General features: G+C 37.1%; 1 protein-coding gene across 1 annotated transcript in view; it reads right to left on the reverse strand.

Annotated features, from left to right (window-relative positions):
- The window catches only part of Malrd1 (MAM and LDL receptor class A domain containing 1), a 745,053-nt gene that overhangs the window by 624,220 nt on the left and 95,926 nt on the right, over positions 1-24,907 (reverse strand). Inside the window, exons 10-12 of the mRNA XM_021156265.2 lie at positions 15,991-16,119; positions 13,876-13,973; positions 835-1,008 (exon numbers count right to left, since the gene is read on the reverse strand). Coding sequence (XP_021011924.1) covers positions 835-1,008; positions 13,876-13,973; positions 15,991-16,119 — 401 coding nt within the window. The remainder of the gene's footprint in view (positions 1-834; positions 1,009-13,875; positions 13,974-15,990; positions 16,120-24,907) is intronic.

Raw genomic sequence — 24,907 nt, forward strand, 5'->3', positions numbered from 1 at the left:
GACCCTGACTCCGGGGTAATGTATTTTCAGCACTCCACCATTTGATCTATAATTACATCATCCAAAAAGAAGTCATGGTCCAGGAAGGTAGAACTGCTGCATCCACATAGTGACTGAGATACAGTCATTTGCTTATATTATTGATTAAGACAACTATATTGAAGGTCAACAAATGTTCTTGTGTTACTGGAGAAGAGCAGTAGGAGGAAAACATGGACACAATCTACATCATTTTTCTTCACCTCAGATATGCCAAGCTCACTTAGGAAAAAACCCTTTTCCTTCATGTTTGACATTGATATATATATATATATATATCAAATGAACTGTGCTTGCCTTCCCCCATTTTAGCCCTCCTCCTTTACTTAGGAAGTCCATCTTATTACCTAGGTACCCCATTTAGAGAAAATAAAATCACTTCCCCCTCAGCAACTTAATTCATTAGCTCCCTGAGAAAATTATGAGCCATCAGAAGCATTCCTTCTATCTGCCTTGTGTAGTTATCCATAGCAGCTATGTGCTCAGGGCGGCATTGGCTGTGCCATATCTAATTGAGACTCTTACCCGCCTTCCATCTCTAAAATCCTTTCCAAATTTCTCTTCTCTCAGCCATCTAATATAAGTATTATTTCTGATAGTTGTTATACTTCTACATATAATTCTGAAATATTCAGCCAAAGTAACTATCTAGTTGCCTGGCAAGTAACTAATACATTAATATGCATGGGTTATTAGTATAGTAAGCATCCAATGAATATATTACTTTGTTGTCTGAAATGATTAGTAGGAAGGCCCTACCTTCTGACGCAGTGCATTAACTCCTCATGCGCTTACCTGGAAAGGAAGAGTAGACTCTTCAGCTTTTGCGTGGAGATCAACTTTTGCTTGGCTCCACTGAGAGTCAGAGAATTGGGTCACTTCACTCTGCTTTAGCAAACTGCCATCTACTGATGTTCTTGTGAAAACAGAGAGACTGGAATGCTCTGATAAACGATACCAAAACCGCACCTATAGAGATAAGTGTGGAGATATATATTATACATACATATACATACATATATAGACACATAGACAATATATAGATATAGATAAATATCAGATATAGATATATCGTATATTTTGTTTATAATTTCAAACAGCAGGTCATCAATGAGTGATATATGTTGTAACCTGTCTGCACTCACACTTAATCTTTTTTTTTTTAATTAGGTATTTTCCTCATTTATATTTCCAATGCTATCCCAAAAGTCCCCCATACCCTCCTCCCCACATCCCTACCCACCCACCCTCAATTCCCTCAATCTCAAGGCTCAGGGAACCCTGGAAGATGAAGAGGTATAAGAGTCAAAGACAATGGATTAAACCAAGGAAATATGGCCCTTTAAATAAACGTGGCAAAGTATGTATGAATTCACAGAGATTGGGGGGCCTGTACAGGTCTTGTCTATGGCTGAAAGAAATGGACACATGTCCCCTTTGCTAACCCAGAAGCTATCTCTAATTGTAAAAGAAAATTTAGTTTTTTCTATGGGAGTCTGACTGGAGAAAGAAACTATCCTTAAAGGTAGACCACATACCCAGCAGTTCATGGTCAACAGAAAACAAACTGAATGCCATTTTCAGAGACTTCTTGTCTCATAATCTTGTGTCAGGGCTTTCCTTTCATTTTTGTCTTATGTTTTATTTTTATTTTTATTTTGTTGCATTTTATATATAGATTTCACTCTCTTTTTACCCTACAGGTTCTCTGTGTGTACATATGGCTTCCCTGTTTAGGATTTTCATGGAATTCCAGAGTGTATGGATGAGTGGCTCTCTGAGCTCCCATCTGTTTCTGGTGCCTTTTCTTAGACCCTTTCCTGTCTGCTTGTTTGTTTTATCCTATTCCAATGTATTAGCATTTATTTTGTCATACTATGATTATATTGTTATATCATGTTACATTATATTCCCTTAGAAACTGGTTTGTTTCTAAAGAAGAGATGAAAAAGAGGTGTATCTGGATGGGAGAGGAGAAGTGGGAGAGGGAGTGGGGGGAATAGAGGGAGGAGAAAGTGTATTTGATATATATACATATATATATACATATATATATTCATATATATACATATATATATGAAAAATTTTATTTTAAATAGCAGAAAAAAAGAAAATAATAGGCCAGCAAGATATCTCAGAGGATAAAGGCTATTGCTGCCAATATCCATGTTCAATAACCATGACCAAGTTAATGTAAGTTATGTATGACTTTCATACACCCTCACTCACAATTCAGCTAAGTACATACAGTAATTTCTTTTACAAATAAAAATAAAATATCCCAGAATATTTCAATAATAAATATGAGTTTGTTTTCTCTGATCATAAAATGTATAATATACAAAATACTAATTACTTTCATTGGACCTTTCATATTTCTCTCTTTAGAAAAAGATCTGGGCATCTGTGTGAGTTGGTATTTTTAACTTTTGTCAATATACTTCCAATAAATCAGATAAAAAATATACCACAACAAAATAAGTTTGAGAATATGTCTTTGCCAATATAGTCATGGGTCTTCCACCTCTATTCCTAGAGGAGTTTCCAAGGTTCCTATTTTCTTCCTTCTTGTAAGTCTGGATTGTGCAAAAATTATGATTCAAAGGTATAACATGGGGAATAATATGTATGCTATATTATATTCAACCCCGAAGCTAGTAAAAAATGTTTGTCTGAAAATTAGTATTTTCAATACAGCAAAATTACAACAAATAAGTCCATTAATGTTTCTACTATGATATTATTGATGAGCTTGAATGTTTAGAGGCTACTACTCAGTAATAATTTAAGGCACATGATATATTCTTTAGGAGGGTAGAAAATGTTAATAGTTTTACTCCTTAGTCATCATTATTGATAATAACATCTAAGGAGTTCGTGGTTTAACGGTATACTGAAGAGTAAGAGGAGTTCTCTGTTTGCTCCTAACATCAGAAGCTCTAACATAAGCTTCAGCACTCATTTGTTCTACCAGAACTTCTGAGGTGCATTCTCAGGTCTCGGCACTGTGTGAGGAAAAGATTAATCCTTTCAGTTAGGGGATGATTCATTCTGTATTTTTTTTTCAAAGCTTCCACAAAATGAGGTTCAGATGCACAGAGACATTTCATCCTACCCATTAGCACATAGAGAACACTAAGGCTGTAGAAACATCTTAAAGAAAAAATGAAACATTCAAAGCTGGAGGTTTTTAGCTAGTAAGAAAAAGATACATTTTAAATGTTCTTTTTAAATTCTTCAGTTCAAAATACTAACCATTCTGTGTCCTAATTTGTCATTATTTTCCTGGGTAGATGTAATTGGCACTACCTGATCAAAACATCCTTTCTGACTGTCCATTTCATCTTAGATTTTGTTGCCATGCTTGCTCAAGTTCAGACCTTGACAGGTAAATTAGAAATATAAAGTCAAAGGGAAGTGTTTAATTAAATACCATGGAAAGTAAGGACTCATTTCTCTATTGCAATTAAATTTTAGATCCCTGCTGTAAGTCTCATGGCGTTCCCAGCTTGTGAATATGCAAAGGAGAGTTTCCAACCTCCTTGTGCAGGAGATGCTCACACCCCATCAGTATTTGGAGCTGTCAAACTCTCTGTCATTCAGCTCCTCACTAGTGTGAAATCATTTTAATAAGTACCAAACATAAATGCCAAGGAGATCCATATTCAACAGCACAGGAGCTTACAAATTATATTTAAGAGAATTTGCATTGTAGAGACTTCAATGCTTCAGCTTTGTACTAAGCTACCTTCCAAAGTCATTTCAAATTTAGCACTGTTAAGGGAGCAGTCATTGAGCTGTACATAATAGAGCTGGGGTTTCAAATAGATCGTCATCAAGAGTGAAAACCCCAAGGTTCTCCATCTGCTATACATTCAATGGCAGGCCACTAAGTTTAAAACTCAGAATCATGAGGCATGTTGTAACTTCCTTACAAACCCATTACAACAATTTATGTATATTAGACATTTATTTAACACACTGAAGCAAAAAGAGCAATATGTGGAGTTTAGTTTCTATAAACATTTAGAGAGAAAGAACACATGAGAGAAGGCTGATGATGATGAAGACTGAGTTATTGAATTCAAGAAACCTCCACTTGGTAACAAATACTCGAAAGAAAGAAAGAAAGAAAGAAAGAAAGAAAGAAAGAAAGAAAGAAAGAAAGAAAGAAAGGAAGGAAGGAAGGAAGGAAGGAAGGAAGGAAGGAAGGAAGGAAGGAAGGAAGGAAGGAAGGAAGGAAGAAGAAAGAAAGAAAGAAAGAAAGAAAGAAAGAAAGAAAGAAAGAAAGAAAGAAAGAAAGAAAGAAAGAAAGGAGGAGGGAGGGGAAGGAGAGGGGAGGGAAGGGGAAGGGAGGGGAAGGGAAGGAAGAGGGAGGGAGACATGCAAATATCAATTTTGAGGCCAGCTCATGCTACATAGAGAAGCATTTTAAAAGATCCCATGGAACAATTACATCACTGAAAATTAGAGAAAATTTTAAATCTAATTTATTTTATTCTCTATTATTGTGTTGTGATGTTCATTTTAATATGGATATGAAGCTAGGTACTATGGCATATATTTATCACTCCTAACACTCAGGAGTCAGAAAGAATAGAGTTCAAGGTTATCCTCAACTATATAGTGATGTCATGCTCAGGCCAGATTATATAGGGTAATATTTCCAAAAAGTGGGGAAACATGGCTCAGTAGTTAATAATGCTCACTGCTCTTCCAGATGACCCCCATGGCAGCTCAAAACCATCTGTAATTCTAGTCCCAGGAGATCTGATGATTTTGTTTAGCCTCCATCAGAACAAGGCAGGCATGTGGTACAGAGACATACATACAGGAAAAACACCTATACATATTTCCCTTAAAGCATGAAAATTTATAAGCAAGCAAACTATATATACATATGCAATTTAGTACAAAGGGAACACTCCTTTTCAGGTGACTGACATCAGTAAACCATTAATCCAGAGATAGTGACTAAAGTCTGTAAATAACACCCCAGTAGCTTATTTAGAATTTAAAGCCATGCCATTTGTTCTATATTCATGTTTTCTTTTTCATTTAGTTTTGACCTATATTCTTTCAAAACTTTACCTCAAATTCTCTACTTCTTTTCTTATATCACTCACAGTGCTTGTCCCAATTTGTGTGTGTGTGTGTGTGTGTGTGTGTGTGTGTGTGTGTGTAAGTTTGAGTGAAAAGCACCACCCATGAGCTCTGACATTTGAATACTAATTTTCCAGTTGTTGGCATTGCTGTGGGGGGTTTAGGAGGTGCACAAACTTGCTGAAGTGATGTGTCACTGGAGGTGGGTATTGAGAGGTAAAAGCCTCATACCACTTTAAGTTCACTCTTGCTGCTAAATTATTAAATTATTAAAGATATGAACTTTCTTTTTTTATTGGATATTTTATTTACACTTCAAATGTTATCCTGTTTCTTGGTTTCCCCACCATAAATTCCCTATCCCATCTGCCCTCCCTGTGCTTCTATGAGGGTGCATGTCCAAATGCCCACACACTCCTGCCTCCCAACCCTGGCATTCCCCTATACTGGGGAGTCCAGCCTTCCCAGCACCAAGGGATTCTCCTCCCATTGATGCCCAGCAAAGTCTTCCTCTGCTACATATGCCACTGAAGCCATGGGATCTTCCATATATACTCTTTGGTTTAGCCCCTGGGAGCTCTGGGGGTTTTGGTTGGTTTATACTATTGTTCTTCCTATGGGATACAAAACCCTTCAGCTCCTTCAGTCCTTTCTATAGCTCCTCTATTGAGGACCCCATGCTCAGTCCAATGGTTGGCTGTGAGCATCTGTCTCAGTATTTGCCAGGCTCTGTCAAACCTCTCATGAGACAGCTATACCAACCTTCTATAAGCAAGCACTTCTTGGCATCTGCAATAGTGTCTGGGTTTAGTGTCTGTATATGAGATGGATCTCCAAGTGGAGCAATCTCTGGATGGCCTTCGCTTTAGTCTCTGCTCCACACTTTGTTCCAGTATTTCTTCCTATGAGTATTTTGTTTCTTTTCTAAGGAGGACTGAAGCATCCACACTTTGATCTTCCTTCTTCTTGAGCTTCAGCTGCTCTGTGAATCACTATCTTGAGTATTCCAAGCTTTTAGGCTAATACACCTTATCAATGAGTGCATACCATCTTTGTTCTTCTGTGACTGGGTTACCTCACTCAGGATATTTTCTAGTTCCATACATATTTGCCTAAGAATTTCATGTCATTGTTTTTAATAGCTGAGTTGTATTCCAGTGTGCAAATGTGCCACATTTTCTGTATGCATTCCTTGGTTGAAGGACATCTGAGTTCTTTACACCTTCTAGATATTATAAGTAAGGCAGCTGTGAACATAGTGGAGCATGTGTCCTTGTTATATGTTAGAGCATCTTTTGCGTATATGCCCAGTAGTGGTAGAACTGTGTCCTCAGGTTGTACTGTGTCCAACCTTCAGAGGAACTGCCAGATTGATTTCCAGAGTAGTTGTATCAGCCTGCAATCCCACCAACAATGGAGAAGTGTTCCTCTTTATCCACATCCTTGCTAGCATCTTCTGTCACCTGAGTTTTTATCTTAGCTGTTGTAATTAGTGTGAGGTGGAATAACAGGGTTGTTTGTATTTGTATTCCCTGATGACTAAGGATGTTGAACATTTCTTTAGGTGCTTCTCAGGCATTTGGTACTCCTCAGTTGTGAATTCTTTGTTTAGATCTGTACCCATTTTTAATAGGGTTATTTTTTCTCTGGAATCTTAAGTTCTTGTGTGCTTTATATATATTGGATATTGGTCCTCTATCAGATAATGGGTTGATAAATATCTTTCCCCAATCTGTCATTTGCCATTTTGTCCTATTGACAGTGTCCTTTGTTTTGCAGAAGTTTTGCAATTTTATGAGGTCCCATTTGTCAATTCTCGATCTTAGATCATAAACTATTGGTGTTCTGTTCAGGAAAATTTCCCCTGTGGGCATGTGTTCAAGGCTCTTCCCCACTTTCTCTTCTATTAGTTTCAGTGTATCTGGTTTTATGTGAAGGTCCTTCATTCACTTGGACTTGAGTTTTTTACAAGGAGATAAGAATGGATTTATTTGCATTTTGGTGAGTTTTATAATTATTTCTATGTCACTCTTACCCCCTTGCAGTATTTTACACTGATTCACTATAGAAATATAGTTTAGCTATGGATATTTCCTTTTGTGTTTGGGAAACCTCACTCTAAGCTAACAGCACTTTCTTAAGCAGTAGCAATTTTAAGAGGTGGAGCCTAGCCAGAGAAATGTCACTGGAGGGAGGTAATTTCCCCTCTGCTTCCTGTCCACCATGAGGTGAGAGTCAGGTAACTCAGTCACATTTCTGCTTTTGTTTCTGACTAAAGAGCATGAGGATGGAAACAGGGGTGCTGAACACTGAAACCATGAGTTAAAATGACAAGTCCTACATTCCTTTAAGTTCCTTTTGTCCTGTATTTTGTCCCAGCACTAAGACAAAGTAGCTAATATACTGTCTCTCACAAACTTTACCAATTGTTAGTGCAAGCATGGGGTTAGTTTGTTGTTACTACATTCCAGACAGGAAAACTGTAATTAATACAAAGTAGTGATGATCTTGTGCTGAGCCACAGAAGAATGTTTACATTGTTCTAACCACGAGTTCTGAGTGGGAGAAGAGTACATTGATGTTTGTTTTGTTTTGTTTTTTGTTTTGGTTTATTTTGTTTTTGACATCTTCTTTTGTTTTTTGACATCTTCTACTCTAAAGCATATACATCTCAGGGTGGCTGAGAAACCTACATCCAAATATGGAGAGTCCACTCCTTTGTCCTGGATTTCTCATATGTATTTTTAAAAGAGAAAATTGTGAATTATGTTCAAATGAAGCCCCATTAAAGTAACTGCAAAATGAGTTGGACAATTAAAGAAAGACAGCTTAAAACACTGAAATCTCAAGGTGCATATTATCAAGCTTTCTGTAATCAACAGCAAAATCCTAAACGTAAAACACTGGTTTTTCCACAACAAATGTGAACTCAGAAAATATTAGTGCTCACATTAATCTCCTTCATATTTCATATTTCCTAGCTAATTATAACCAGTAAGAATATTTCAACATCAATGAGCAATAGTGGCTTCTGGTCTGCATGTGTGCGGTTTGTCCTATCTCCACTTTTGAGGAAATGTGCCAAGTTTCCATTAGTGGCTGAAGTGACTTTTGAAGATTTTAAATTAAAGTCCACATTGTGAACAATGACAGGCAATAGGAACAATGCGCATGTTGAAGCCATGTGTTGACCATATACAAAGTACAAGGTAATTCATACAAAATGACCTTAAATTGTGCCATTAGAAAAGGTGACCCAGAAGAAAGCTCATGTTCCTTTAAAGTCCTTTCAAAAACTCCCCTTAATGGTATCTGAATGAAATGACTGTGCAGGGAAAGAATAATCACATAATTTCATGAGATGAAGGCTTTAATCATATCACAGTGCCCAACTTGGGTTATTTTATTGCTTTTTGTATTATTTTATAATAAAGAACATTTGTTCAATAAACAGAACTATTATCAATATGTTCTGAATCAAAGAATCAGGCAGATTCTCCAATTACCTAAGAAGATAGGAATTTGGTTTGGTTGCTTATTCTGTAACTTTTATGAAAGTATCATATATTACCACATGCTTATAAATAAGGATATTTAGTTCACTGAGAAGCATTAACTATTTGTATCTCTGGCACAAATGGCTTTCCTACTAGAGAAATAGTCTCCTACTACTTTCTAGGTGAAATATGTTATCAAGTAACTCAAATCCAAAGATGGCTAAAATTGAAGCAGATGCATACAAAAAAGAAAACTAAATAATTTGCCAATCTATAGTGGGTCTTTGAAGCACTTTATTTTCCATAAATCTATGGGAACCATTAGATCAGTATCTGAAGTCCCTAGGGATGAAACTTTAGTTATGAGTTCAACATTGACCGTCAAGAATGATATTCTCACTGAGATCCAGCTAAAAAACACCCATAGCAAAGCTACATACTTTACCAAAAGCAGAAAAGTTTCCTTAACCTTTTGTAAATGATGAAAACATGGCATCCCAATGACTACTAATAATTAATGATCATCAACCAGATACAATGATGAAAACATCAGGACATCTTCAAAAAGTACATATATACATACACACACAATCACACATACACTCACATACACTCACACATACATATTCATTCATGCACACACACTCAGAAGCAGACTAATTCACACACATACTCTCACACACACATACATAGACAGAAAGACAGAAAGACAGACAGACAGACACATGATATATATATATATGTATATATATATCATGGACATACACATACTTTCTCTCACACACACATACATAGAAAGATAAACACACACAAGGTCTTTCTCTCACACACACATGCATACACACAGATACATACATAAACATACACAGACACAGAGAAAGACAAACATATTCACACACAGATATATACACATATATACACATATACACACACACAAAGACACATATACTCATATATATATACACAAAGACACATATATATATATATATACATACATACACATACACTTACACACAGATAGACAGACAGACATGCACACACAGAGATTTTAGTGATATCAGTGAATCCTAAGAACATTATGCACTCATAATATGTGTTTCCAAATACGTGGAATGAAAGACAACTAATGCATCCTATTATCTTGCACTTGATGATTTCTGTGTCTCTGACTCTGTGTATGGCTTTGAATTAAACCTAAGCTAGCTTGGAAAGTACTCTTTTAATTGTGGAGAATTGCTCCTGGGGTTCCTAAAAAATCTATATCATTCTATCACATAGGGTTTAATTAAAATAAAGGGAAGGTAGAAACACATTGAGGACAATTGGATAAGGTGGAAATAGAGGGGAGATAAGCAGTGGTTTTAATCTTCATTCCCACAAAGAAATGAGAGGGGGCAAAAGTTAAAAGGCAAACCTAACAAGAAAGAAAAGACAACCTATTAAAAGCTCCAGGCACTTGGTCTCAGAATTTCCCCATCCTGAAAACCTAATTAGATTTGTACTCCTGGATGGTAAGTAGCTCTTCATCAAGGACACCTGAGAAAATGGCTATAACCACATATTTAGAGGCATGAATTTACTGTGTGCTTCAGATTTACCTTGTCATTATTTTCTGATCAGTAAAGACTTAAACATTAACGGAATTCTTGAGACTTAGAAGTATGTTTAACCCCTTCAAAGGATAGAAAATAAACTAGATGAACAGACCCATGTGATTTAAGAGTTGTATTTTATTTTTTATTTTATTATTTTTATTTTTTTATTACATATTTTCCTCAATTACATTTCCAATGCTATCCCAAAAGTCCCCCATACCCCCCCACTTCCCTACCCACCCACTCCCACTTTTTGGCCCTGGCATTCCCCTGTACTGGGGCATATAAAGTTTGCATGTTCAATGGGCCTCTCTTTCCAGTGATGGCCTACCAGGCCATTTTTTGATACATATGCAGCTAGAGTCAGGAGCTACGGGGTACTGGTTAGTTCATAATGTTGTTGCACCTACAGGGTTGCAGATCTCTTTAGCACCGTGGATACTTTCTCTAGCTCCTCCATTGGAGGCCCTGTGATCCATCCAATAGCTGACTGTAGGAATTCACTTAAGTGTTTGCTAGGCCCCGGCCTAGTCTCACAAGAGACAGCTATATCAGGGTCCTTTCAGCAAATGCTTGCTAGTGTATGCAATGGTGTCATTGTTTGGAGGCTAATAATGGAATGGATCCCTGGATATGGCAGTCTCTAGATGGTCCATCCTTTTGTCATAGCTCCAAACTTTGTCTTTGTAACTCCTTCCATGGGTGATTGTTTCCAATTCTAAGAAGGTACAAAGTGTTCACACTTTGGTCTTCTTTCATCTTCATTTTCATGTGTTTTACAAATTGTCTCTTATATCTCGGGCATTCTAAGTTTCTGGGCTAATATCCACTTATCAGTGAGTACATATCATTTGAGTTGTTTTGTGATTGTGTTACCTCACTCAGGATGATGCCCTCCAGGTCCAACCATTTGCCTAGGAATTTCATAAATTCATTCTTTTTAATAGCTGAGTAGTACTCCATTGTGTAAATGTACCACATTTTTTGTATCCATTCCTCTGTTGAGGGGCATCTGGGTTCTTTCCAGCTTCTGGCTATTATAAATAAGGCTGCTATGAATATAGTGGAGCAGGTGTCCTTCTTACCAGTTGGGACATCTTCTGGATATATGCCCAGGAGAGGTATTGTGGGATCCTCCGGTAGTACTACATCCAATTTTCTGAGGAACTGCCACACTGATTTCCAGAGTGGTTGTATAAGCTTGCAATCCCACCAACAATGAAGGAGTGTACCTCTTTCTCCACATCCTCGCCAGCATCTGCTGTCACCTGAATTTTTTATCTTAGCCATTCTGACTGGTGTGAGATGGAATCTCAGGGTTGTTTTGATTTGCATTTCTCTGATGATTAAGGATGCTGAGCATTTTTTCAGGTGCTTCTCAGCCATTCAGTATTCCTCAGGTGAGAATTCTTTGTTCAGTTCTGAGCCCCATTTTTTAATGGGGTTATTTGATTTTCTGGAGTCCACCTTCTTGAGTTCTTTATATATATATTGGATATTAGTCCCCTATCTGATTTAGGATAGGTAAAGATCCTTTCCCAATCTGTTTGTGGCCTTTTTGTCTTATTGATGGTGTCTTTTGCCTTGCAGAAGCTTTGCAGTTTCATGAGGTCCCATTTGTCAATTCTCGATCTTACAGCACAAGCCATTGCTGTTCTATTCAAGAATTTTTCCCCTGTGCCCAAATCTTCGAGGCTTTTCCACACTTTCTCCTCTATAAGTTTCAGTGTCTCTGGTTTTATGTGGAGTTCCTTGATCCACTTATATTTTACCTTAGTACAAGGAGATAGGAATGGATCAATTCGCATTCTTCTGCATGATAATCACTAGTTGTGCCAGAACCATTTATTTGTTGAAAATGCTGTCTTTCTTCCACTGGATGGTTTTAGCTCCCTTGTCCAATATCAAGTGATCATAGGTGTGTGGGTTCATTTCTGGGTCTTCAATTCTATTCCATCGGTCTACTTGTATGTCACTATACCAGTACCATGCCGTTTTTATCACAGTTGCTCTGTAGTAAAGCTTTAGGTCATGCATGGTGATTCCACCAGAGGTTCTTTTATCCTTGAGAAGAATTTTTGCTATCCTAGGTTTTTTCTTATTTCAGATGAATTTGCAGATTGCTCTTTCTAATTCGTTGAAGAATTGAGTTGGAATTTTGATGGGGATTGCATTGAATCTGTAGATTGCTTTTGGCAAAATAGCCATTTTTACAAGTTGATCCTGCCAATCCATGAGCATAGAAAGTCAAAGGACTATTTAGTGAATACCTATTGTATTGGTTACTGTTCTCATTACTATGCCCAAATGCATGATGTGAATTGTGTTCAGAAAGGGTTAATTTTGGTTCACGATTTCAGGTTACTATCCATCATGACAGGGATGCCATGCAGCATAGACAAACTCTCTTTGGAGCCAGATCCACCTCATGTCTGCAACTTTTATTAAAGGAGATCCTATGATACTGCTATGCCCTAGATCCTGGGTTCTCCTTTTCAACTTAGCGTTTTCCTTCCTGGATCCTAGCCTTTAATTTCTGCAAGGAATATGACTCTGTTGCATGACAAAAGAGAGTGAGGTACCTGAATGTATTGTTTGTGTGGTGAGGCTCAATTTTATGTCCTATCTAACCCTGGCTTATTGGATGGGAACTCCTATAGCTGAGGTAGGGCTTCCCACATTTCTTAAGCCTTTCTGTAAACACTATCATAGATATAACCAAAACTGCATTTCTGTGTTGATTCACAATCCTATCAAGTTGACTATGAAGATTAACCTCACATTATGTGCCAATACCTTGCATAATTAAATGTACAGTGTCATGGCCACTGAAAGAGTACACCAATGCTGACTATCTCACTAGAGTCACTATTTCCAAAGTCAAGGTCAAGCAATATGTACTACGAATGAACATGGCAAACCAGACATTTATATCCCTGGTGACCACATCAGTATGCTTTCTTCTGTGTCAGGCTGAAATGCAATAAATTTTTTACTGCTTGTTGTGTCTGCAGTAGCATTAACAAACTTAAAGAATATACAATCTCAATTAATATTTTTCTACATATACTCATCTCTTCTCATTATTGCAGTTTTCTCTCAACAGACATTTACCTAACTGGTCTATCTAACCTACTCTATTTATACTCCTGATTAAACTAGGTAGTAAATAATGTAAAGAACATTTGTTAGATTATTCAAATGTCCATGTAAAAGGAATATAAAATAATAAAAGCTATAGCGGGTCCCATACTTACAGTGTAAGTGATGCAAAGCCTTTTAGAAGGACCAGCCTGTCATGCTGTAGCTGCTCCTATAAACCTCTTTTTGGTTGTTGTTTTTTGTTTTTTGTTGTTGTTTTTTATTTTATTTTATTTTATTTTTTTTTGAGGCAGGGTTTCTCTACATAGCCCTGGCTGTCCTGGAACTCACTTTGTAGACCAGTCTGGTCTCGAACTCAGAAATCTGCCTCCTCTGCCTTCCAAGTGCTGGGATTAAAGGCGTGGGCCACCACCGTCCGACTCCTTATAAACCTCTTAAAGCATCTTGAAAATGGTAAGAAAGCATAGTGGGCATTACTATCAATGCAATCTGAGCTCAATAGCTCATAACCACAGAATGGCTAAACATGCTCAGATTACCTGGCAAGGAGTAAAGGTAGTGAGTGATTGGGTAAGGATAGGACTACCAAGCCTGGCCACCGCAGTGGACTTCTGGGGTCCAAAATAAATAAATGATCCTGGAAAGAGAAACAGAAACAAATTTAAAGTCACATAGTTAGTTGCCAGTTCTGGTGTACACTAAGCACTTTGCCTGTTGGCCTTACTCAACTGTCATTCAGGTAAAGAAAATCACATTTTCATGTATTCATCATTAGGCTCTGTAAATAACCAAAGCATTTCACATGTGTGACAGTAAATATCTAAAATAAAATTTAATTTATTGTTTATCAACAATAAATTCTGTATCCAAATCACCCAAACAAACATTTTTATTGCTTTAACTCCTGTCATAGAGTTTGAAATCAAATTAAATGAAGCTTGTAAGCTTACAATTAGATATTCAATGTGCCCTTAGGAAATTCTCTAGGGAGTTTTATTTTTAAGTCTCTTTAAAATGCACTGAAGGAGATGAGCCTATGTGATAAGTCTGATTCCTCTTGAGGCTTACATGTTTGACATTGTTGTCTGTGCTGGAGGGGATGAGAGCTTAATTAAAGATCTAATCTGAACATTAACAAAATAACTGCCTTTAGATTTTAACTGACGTGGATGTACTCAGAGCAAGTACACAGGAGATAGCATCCTTTAGCAGCACAGAAGATCACACACTGAGCTGTATCAGGGGTAGCTTTCTTGAATATTGAAAACTTAAAAGGAAAGCTATTGCAAACAATGTCAGTGTCTGATCCTGCCCTTTGATAATCACAATTTGACAAAGAGTCTTTAAGCAACTTATAAAGCCAACAGTTTGAAAACACCTAGTTCTGACAGTAGTTTTCCAGAATGCAGGTTACTTTTGAATGTATTTAAAACAGGGAGGGGAATTTCATAATCCAAATATACTATTTGGTAGATTCCTGAATGTGTTTATGCAAATGGACCCATCACCTCACCTTTTGCAGATCATATACCTGTTTCAGGCAATATCTTGGAACTACAACTATACATGCTCTAAGAAGGGAGCTTAGAACTACGACTGTACCAGGCTCTTCATGAACATAAGTGAAAATAACTGGCAAACATATATGAGGTGAATACAAAAGTAAAGGGTAAACCAAACAAAAGCAACCCAAACAAGTTTGGCTCTGGAATGGTACTGACTGCAGTGTAGAATAATCTGATGATCACATGACTGTCATAGAAAAAGCTGAAAAACTCATCTGACAAACTTTAACACATGTTTATGTCTGTTAAAAAAATGTGTACATTTTGAGTTAAAAGGGATGTTAAAGCAAAAATTCAAAATATCAAGCATTTACTGTATCAGTCAACAATGAACTAGCTTTACTGTTATATCCAACAGTTTTCCCCCCTAATACATCCCAATGTTGAATCAACCTGTTTCCAAAGACTGTAATAAAAAATCTACCAAGATTTGTGTTTGGCATGTTTCTTTCTAAGTCTCAGAGTAGAAGAAGGATGATATTCAGTGAGCATAAAAATGATGTGGACCCCCAACTGTGTGATGACAATGTTAACGCAATTCTAAGGTGTGTGTTTACACAGAAATGTAAACAAAAGAACTATAGAAAAAGCTGTTATGTGAGCCTGGGAGTGCCACAGCGCATTTTCAGAACGTTGTCAGTAGTTATGGTTCCTTGAGTTTATGAGGAAATGTAAAAGTTGTAATGATGTTTTGCAGTATATACTCTATATTTCCAGGTTTTATAGATAGTGATAAATCCTTGCTCTCTGTTCCCAAATAGAAGATGGGACTATTTTCTTTTCTGTGTGCCTGACTTGGAATGCTTAAAGAATAGAAGCAAATCTACTGTGCAATCTATCATAAATGTTATCTCTCTTTTTACACCATCACTATAACATTATTAAAAGGCACAACAAAAAACTGGTGCTTATCTCCAGAATGCTTATTTCAGGATACGCAATTTTCTATTAATTATTAATTAGGTCAGGAGGAATTAAGGCAGGACAAACCAAAGTTCCATTTAGTTGGCAAATAGCAACAGAAATACAGGGCTTCAACATTTTGACATAAACAAAACTGCTTTTAAAAGAGGGAGAAAAATGCCGTACCTTGCTTTCTGCTCAGTGTGTGACCAGCCTCAATGCTCAGTCCTCCCACTACCTCCCAGTGGGAGTCTTCTGTGGGAAATGGTTCCCAGCCACAGAAACCAGACTCGAAGTCCCAGGTGAGGAGACTCGCTGTGATGTGTGGAGAAGGAAACACAGATATATGATGATAGGTTTGTCATTGCAAGCAAAATATTCAGTTTTAAATGGGATTCTCCCTCAGTGAAGGCAAATCAAATACAAGACAGTAGTTAAAAGAAACTTACATGAATTAATATAGCAAGGCAGTATATTCACTGCCCTCCTCTACCTGAAACCTGGATATGCTTTCTTTTCCTGGGCTCTAAACATAGTTTAGCAGGTACAGTTAATAATAAAAAGTAATAGTAACTCTTCAAAAGAAAGTCTATTCTGTTTATTGACAGAATCATAAAGTCCTATAAACTTGATATGGTTCTTAGCCATTCCCAAAATGTTCTATGGTCATTCTCTGTGAGCTTAATTGGCTGTAACCCACCTCATGCCACTTTTAAGTCAAGAAGTGAAGTATAGAAATATTACATAAAATATTTACTTTATCTCAAAGATATACTGTAAAATTCTCAAATCTTGGCTGCAGCCTAAACCTTTCTACATGTTCCCAGGGGATCTCCCAGATCATAGAAATACTTCCCCTAAAATAAACATCTTCTACTATAAAGTAAAAACATTTCTGGCTTGGTCCAGAATCACTTCCATGTTATGCCTGTTGCCTAAGCATAATAACTAATAGCTCTCATTTTTCCTCTTACTTTTCCTAATTGGGTTACATGCTGAATATTACCATTTGGGGACAACGAGTTACATATTGTTACCCAAACGAAACAAGTCTCTGTAAATAATTCTTCTCATTGTACCAACTGGCTGTTTCTGATGCAATCAGACTACTTACTTGCAAGGCAATGTGTAGGAAACAGAGTGTTCCCCATGATGCCTGCATCTCCAACCTTTTGAGCAACTAAAAGAGTGCAAAATTTTCAAGATGAAAATGACATTGGGCTGTATGAATATTGCCGTTGTGTACAGGACAATACTTGGAATCAGGCCTTTTATCATCCAAATGTTTTATCAGTTAAAAAGTTGGACTAAAGAGATGGCTCAGAAGTAAAGTGCTTGTCAGGCAAGCATGAGTGCTTTGGTTTGGATATACTACATACATAAAAGGAGTGCCTCTCTGGTCCCAGCCCTAGTCCAGTAGAAGAAGCTGTCTGGCCAGTCTAGCCATTCAGTGAGTTCCCGGTTTGATGAAGAGATATTGCACCCAAAAAAGAGAAATTGTGTTTTGTGATTTGATAGTATCAGGATATTGATAAAAGAAGCCAGAAGACCCAACAACATGTCCTCCAAACTTCATCTAGAGGTTGACGTTATAGTTTCTCTTGAATTAAGTTTGTATACAAACAAAATGAAATAAGGAAACTGGATATACAGCAGTAGAGGTAAACACATCACTTGAATCTTCTGTTTCCACACATGCCTATGCATCTGAAAGCCCAGGTACACACACACACATATACACCCAGAGAGAAACACATACATACACATGTACACTACATACAGACAAAATAAATACGTAAGTAAAAATAAATGTCAGCTATTGTGCCTACCACAAAACACTAAACACATGCTGTTCTTTGAAAATTAAAATTGAATTTTAAAATCCATCACCATTAAGATTTGGGAAAGCAACATAAAAACATGGTGAACCACGTGGGTATTTTTATTGATGATAATGAAAAAAGTATAACATAAAACAACAATTCTAGGCCTTTAGGCCCAGGCTTGAGAATGTGACCTTTGTGACTCAATGCTCCAAGGCATGCTAATCTTAAAACAGATAGTGACATTCCTCCACCCACCCGCTTCCTGGGTTCAGGGAGTGTTTGTTCAAAGAGAACCACCTTGACCATTCATGGAACCCGATATGCAAATGTGCTATTGTTAGAGGCTCATAGAAACTGTCTTGAGAAATAACCTCACAATTATCAAGTATTTCTCCTTGTGACTTGTGACTTCCTCATGACTCTTAACTGGTATTGTTGGTATTTTCTAACAACGCCCTCCCCACCCCCTTGAGTTGTGGTTTCTTCCTTTAAATACCCCCTTACTCAACTACCCGGGGGCGCCACAGTCCTCTACCCCTGCGTGGAGTATGACTGTGGGCCCCAGAGTGCTCTTGAAATAAAAGTCCTCTTGCAATTTGCATCAAGACCGTTTCTTGTGAGTGATTTGGGTTATCACCTCTCCTGAGTCAGAACATGGGAGAGTCCTCACAATGTGGGTCTTTCAATATTTGTTCTCCTATATTTACAAGGATTGTTTTTTCCAAACCAAATATTTTATACATTAGTTCCTGTATAGTATAAAATCCTAACTGAAATCCCTTAAATTGAGGTTTTTAATTAAAAATATTCCTCTTATGTATTTCAACAACTTTCAGATGAAGTAGTAAATATCAGAACTGCTGGAGAGATGGCTCAGAGGTAAAGAATAGTAGCTGCTCTTCCAGAGGGACTTTGGTTTAATTCCAACACAAAAATGATAGTTTACAACTGCATGCAACTCTAGTTCCAGGTGATCTGACACTGTCACACAAATATATATGCAGACAAGACTATAATCTACTGCTATATACACTCCAGTAATGACCTACATCACAGGTCAAGAGGCCTGGATGTGGTCCTGAGGAGAAAAGTTCACAGACACTTAGTCTCCTGGAACCATGGCATCCTGTAATAACGAATGCTCCAAATCTGTCCTTGCTTTAGTTGGTAAATGGATCTATGTGCTTTACTTTAACATTGCTTTATTATAAGTGCCTCTGAGGATTGATTTTGACATATAGCTAAATTGCATTCCTCACCTGTCCTAGGCAGTCCTTGAAGCAACCATGGGCTTTGAATTCAGTAAGAATGTTGCCTATTGAGTGACATTCAGAATTTGCCTCTAGTATTGTAAGAGAGATAGTGAAAGAAATCAGGCATTACTATCTACTACCTAGAGTTAGAAATATCAGGGCAAGCTTAGCAAAGTATACTTAGAAACTTCATTACATTCAGGTATGGCAGACTACATTACTTATTAGTAGAAATTCCTCCCACACAGTCACTTAGAATAATAGCAGACCTACTCCCATATGCAAGAATTTACCATTATCTAGGAAGAAAGAAGGTTGTGACTAAGAAGGAACTAGAGTAAATACTTAGAACTATAGATAGCTGTTACACCCATACACAGGAATTTACAATGGCCTAAGGGGAAGGTGGACTATACAATAGACTAGAATTAGAACTATGGCAAGGGCAAGAAGCCCTACCCCCTGGCTTCTAAGATTAAACTGACATTAGGTGGGGCTGCTTTTGATCCCAGTTGTTAACACTGAATTTTATCCCAGTTGGTTCCTGTCAGTCCTTTGAAGGTATTCCTCTATTTTGTGTCAGATATTTCAATGTACCTTGCCTGCTGTGATATCCTACTCCTTTGTTTTCTGTATTATATAAGACTGGTGCTCGCTTTGAGACAAATTACATTCAGATACACACTCTCTCTGTGTTCGTATTTGTTTGTTACCCCCCTTTTTTGTTGCCAACTCCTTGCCCACATGTCCGGAACCCCAATTTCTTCTGCGGATTGAGGGAGGCCAACTGGGGCCCATCCACATCAATCCACATACATAATAATTAATAATAATAATCATCAATAAGCTATTTAAAATGTCAGAAAAAATGAGGTCAAAGAAATACTGACAACTTGCCATATTTAGTCAGGCAAATACTATACATGTGTAAAACTGAAATGACATATCTCTGTTATAATAAAGCATGTTCATTTTAAAAAATAATTTTAACTATCTGGCTACTGTCAACTTGCTGTAATTACAAGATACATTTTATTATTTCTAAACAATGTTTGATACTGTTCAGTCTCAAAGAAATTTCTCTCCAAGTTAATTTGTTAAAGTAATATTTTCAGATGACAATGAAGCTTTCTCTTAAATATTTAACTGTGGTATATTATGGGCACAAGAAAAGAATTCATTGGTAAAATTTGTAGATCATAAAAGTAAAATATTTGTGAATCTTTTGGTTCAGTTCTTCATAATATAAAAAGAAATCTTGTGTGAGTCTGATGGGAATATCCTATTTAGTGACTTTATTTTGGATTATAATAAGAATAGATTATAAATATGTAGTTGGCATTTATAAAGCCCACATGGACAATTGCTTTGTACTTCATATACAGATGAGTATAGCATATGTCTTCTTTACATGGAACCTAGCACTCTTATAAATTTGATAAACCTCTAGAGATAATACAATAGCAAAACAAAATGCATTGCTCAAGATCCTTGGTCCACATGATATCCACTTAAGTATTATATTTATATCCTCAAATATTCACAATTCATATTAACCATTTTATTAACACATTTACTGATGCTATCAGATAGCACAGGTTTACCTCAAAATGTCCATTCTACTGCAACAGTCTCTCTAGTAATAGAATTATAACCAGGAACATTATGGTATATGTTTTAAAAACCCTACAAATAAAACATGAAAACTTCCTCCTAACCAAATTTCCCAACTTATTTTTGTTTCAGCACAGATTAGGACAGACTGGCAACCTACAGATTGGGAAACAACCTTTGACAACCCTACATTCAACAGAGCTCCAGAAAACCAAATAACTCTATTAAAAATAGGGTACAGAGCTAAACAAAGAATTCTCAACTGAGCAATATCAAATGGTTGAGAAGCACCTAAAGAAATGTTCAACGTCCTTAGTCGTCAGGGAAATGCAAAGCAAAACAACCCTGAGATTCTACTCCACACCAGTCAGAAAGGCTAAGATCAAAAACTCAGGTTACAGCAGGTTCTGGCAAGGTTGTGGAAAAAGAAGAACACTCCTTCATTGCTGGCGGATTGCAAGCTGGTGCAACCACTCTGGAAATCAGTTTGGCAGTTCCTCAGAAAATTGGACATAGTACTACCTGAGCACCCACTAATACCACTCCTGGGCATATACCCAGAAGATGCTCCAACATGTAATAAGGGCACATGCTCCACTATGTTCATCACAGCCTTAATTATAATAGCCAGGAGCTGGAAAGAACCCAGATGTCCCTCAACAGAGGAATGGAATGGATACAGAAAATGTGGTACATTTACACAATGGAGTACTACTCAGCTATTAAAACAATGATTTATGCATTCTTAGACAAATGGATGGAACTATAAAATATCATCCCAAGTGAGGTAATCCAGACACAAAAGAACACACATGGTGTATACTCAATGATAAATGAATATTAGCCTAAAGGCTCAGAATACCCATGATAAAATCCATAGACCATATGAAACTTAAGGAGAAGGAAGACAAAAGTGTAGATGCTTCAGTCCTACTTAGAAGGGGGAACAAAATAATCATAGGAGGTAGAGGGAAGGAGGGACTTGGCAGTGAGAGACGAGGGGAAGGCAGAAAAGGGGAGCAGGATCAGGTTTGGAAAGGGACAGGGGATAAGTCCAGGGTCAGGAGATTGAATAGAAATATATAGAAGTGGGTGATGGGGAACTGGGGATAACCACTCGAAAGTCCCAGATGCCAGGGACCCAAGAAGTTCTCAGGACCCAACAGGGATTACATTAGCTGAAATATCCCAAAAAGGGATTGCAACCTGTAGAGACCACCTCCAGTAGATAGGAGTTAGACACAGTCCCCAGTTGAGGTATGAGACCACCCAAGAGTCTCAAATGTTTTAACTAGGAATTGTTCTGTCTAAAGGAAATACAGGATCAAAAAAATTGGAGCAGAGACTGAAGGAAAGACCTTCTAGAGACTGCCCCACATAGGGATCCGTCCCATCTGCTAACACCAAACCCAGTCACTATTGCTGCTGCCAAGAAATGCTTGCTGATAGGAGCATGGTATAGCTGTTCTCTAAGAGGCTCCTCCAACACTTGACTACAACAGATGCAGATACTCAGAGCTAACCATCGGACTGAGCCCAGGGATGCCAATGAAAGAGCTAGGAGGAGGATTGAAGGAGCTGAAGAGGATTGCATCTCATAGGAAGAACAACAATATCAACCAACTAGACACCCTAGGGTTCCCAGGGACTAAACTACCAACCAGAGAGTATACATGGAGGGATCTATGTTTCCAGCTCTATATGTAACAGACATTTGACTTATCTGGAATCAATATGAGAGGAGCCCCTTGGCCTTATGGAGGCTTGATGCCCAATTGTATAGTGATGCTAGAGCAGTGATATGGGAGTGGGTGAGTGGGAGTAGAAGCACTCTCATAGAGTGCTTCAAAGGGGAGGAGGGATAGGATGGGGGTGTTGTGGAGGGGATACTGGGAAGGGTGTCAATATTTGAAATGCAAATAAATAAAATAACACATATATACACATATATGTATATAAATATAAATAAATACATGTGTAAATTTTGATATAATTGACAAGCTAAGTTCTTTATAATTTTCAACTACAAAGTTAGGAAGCATCTATTATTATTTATCATTAGGTGTAGTGGCTCTTTAGTAATAAATCATCTTATCCGTGGGATCTGTGGCCTATCCCTGAACCCTTTTAAACCCTTGTCTTCCTGATTTTCTCAGATTGACCCATTCATTCCATTGCATGTACATGCCGTCACACACTATACAACTTCTTATTCTGTCTCCTTTCACATAACAGAGCCCTCTCTAAATTCATTCTTGTTACACATATTAGCTGTCCCTTTGTTTTTATTCCTCAGTAAACTTTACACAAACTTCACATCATTTTAATCTATTTAACCATTGACAGTGGATTAAGTTGTCTTATTATGACTATTGTACACAAGGTTGCACTGAATATAGGATGCAAATACAATTAAATATTCACTGTGTTTGTTTTATACAAGATCTTAATAGATGACAAACCTCTTCTCGGTACTATAGTGGTGCTTTTAGGGGTTATAAATAATGAGGGCTTGAGAACTGCTATTGTGGGAGACCATTAAGCCCTTTGCCTTTAGTTTTCCATTGATTTTAATATATCATCTATTTCATCTCTGAGCAGCCTTCATTTTTATAAACATTTGTAAGACAGTTCACAAACCCATGTTACGATGCTTCATTTGGTTCCATAGGGCTAATATTGGGCCCATGGTTCTGTCTCTTTGAATCAGTTCCAGGGTGAATCTGCTATTCATATCCACTGTACAGGACAAAAGCAAAACACTAGCAAACACAATGTGTTTTCGATATACCTGCCTTTGACAATCTACAGAGCAAAAGTTCAATATGTACTTTCGCTCAAGAAGCACCTAAAAGCAATGGCTCTTAAAAGAATTTAAGAGAGGTCTATACTCTGTATATAGATTATTAACTAGAAATCTCAACAAATTAATATTGACCAAGTCTCTTAGATACCATAAATATTTCTGCAACTCTTCAAAGTGCATACAGTGTGCTAGAGAAGATGTTTTAGTCAATATGTTTGCTCAAGGACCTGCATTCAGACCCTAGCATCATGTACAAAATTGGGTGAGGCAGTATGCTTTTGTAATCCCAATACTGAGGTGTGAAGACAGAGGGTAAGTGAGGTTGTTGGGCAGCTAATTCAACCAAACCAATGACATTCAGGTTCACCAAAAGCTGTCTTATATGAAGTAGAGTAATAGCAAACAACAACAACAAAAAACAAACAAAAAACCAAAAAAAAAAAAAAACAGAGTTCAACCTCTTTTCTCTCCCTTACTCATAAACATATGTGCTCAAACACCACACAAATACACAAAAACAGAAGCAAGGGAAGGAATTACAAGTATCAAAACATAAAGGAATTTTACTTGTGTTAAAGACACTTGTCCAGAAGACCATGTCACAGAGAACAGTTAGAGATGCTTCATCCTGGCTTTCACTTTTCATTTCATAACTCCTGCCCCTTCTTATAGGGTGGTACAATTCACATCCAAGGTGGCTCTTGTTCCTCAAATTACCTGTTCTGGGAATACTCTAAGCAACCCCTTATGGGATTCTAAATCCAGCCAAATTGACAATGAAGATTAACAATCAAAGTTTCCATAAAAATATTTACATGAGAAAGTCAGTTGGACACGTAGAATATATATTTGTGTATTTCTCTCTGTGTGTGTGTGTGTGTGTCTATAATATGGTTGTATATTTATGTTATATAATACTGTCTGATGGATCTCAACCAAGCATGACAAATTTTTATTGAACTAATGATCTTAAAATATTTGGAAAGATCAAGGCTAGCAAGTATCAGTATTTGTTAAGAATGGAGATCTGTCTCTCTATTCACACAAAGGAACTAATAGAATAGTCTGAGACTGATTACATTAGACAAATTATAGGCACATAATTCATGACATTTCAATAAATAAGAAATTACAAAATGAAAAGATCATTTAATGATCCAGGGATGTATTTGATTTAGGTCTCCCCTTAAAGTGCTGGGAGAGGCAAAGAATCATTTTCCCAGGGGAAAAATAATAGAAGAACCCCAGCTTCGATATGAACAATTGAAAAACCACATATTTTCTCTCAGTCTTTGAAATTAAAAATAATAGAAGCTTTTTAAGAAATATGCATTTCCCAGAAAGAAATGAAGGAAGTTAACCATAAAAAACATTTAAATAAGTCATAGAAATGACTTTCACATATACTAGAGAAATAAATTCTCCTTATTCTCTTTGAGTGGAAAAGAAAGGTAAGTACAAACCCCACTGAGATCACACTGGTTAGAAGATTATATGCTTAAAGTGACATGCTGGAGAAATTAATTGGACTTCTATATGTAGTTAGGCCCACCTGGGAGTATTATTTTGTATGCCCATTTTCTTCTCCTGATATCACCAATACT

Source organism: Mus caroli, unplaced genomic scaffold (genome assembly GCF_978045245.1).
Source record: "Mus caroli unplaced genomic scaffold, Mus_caroli_1 scaffold_2, whole genome shotgun sequence".
In the NCBI taxonomy this organism is placed as follows: domain Eukaryota; kingdom Metazoa; phylum Chordata; class Mammalia; order Rodentia; family Muridae; genus Mus; species Mus caroli.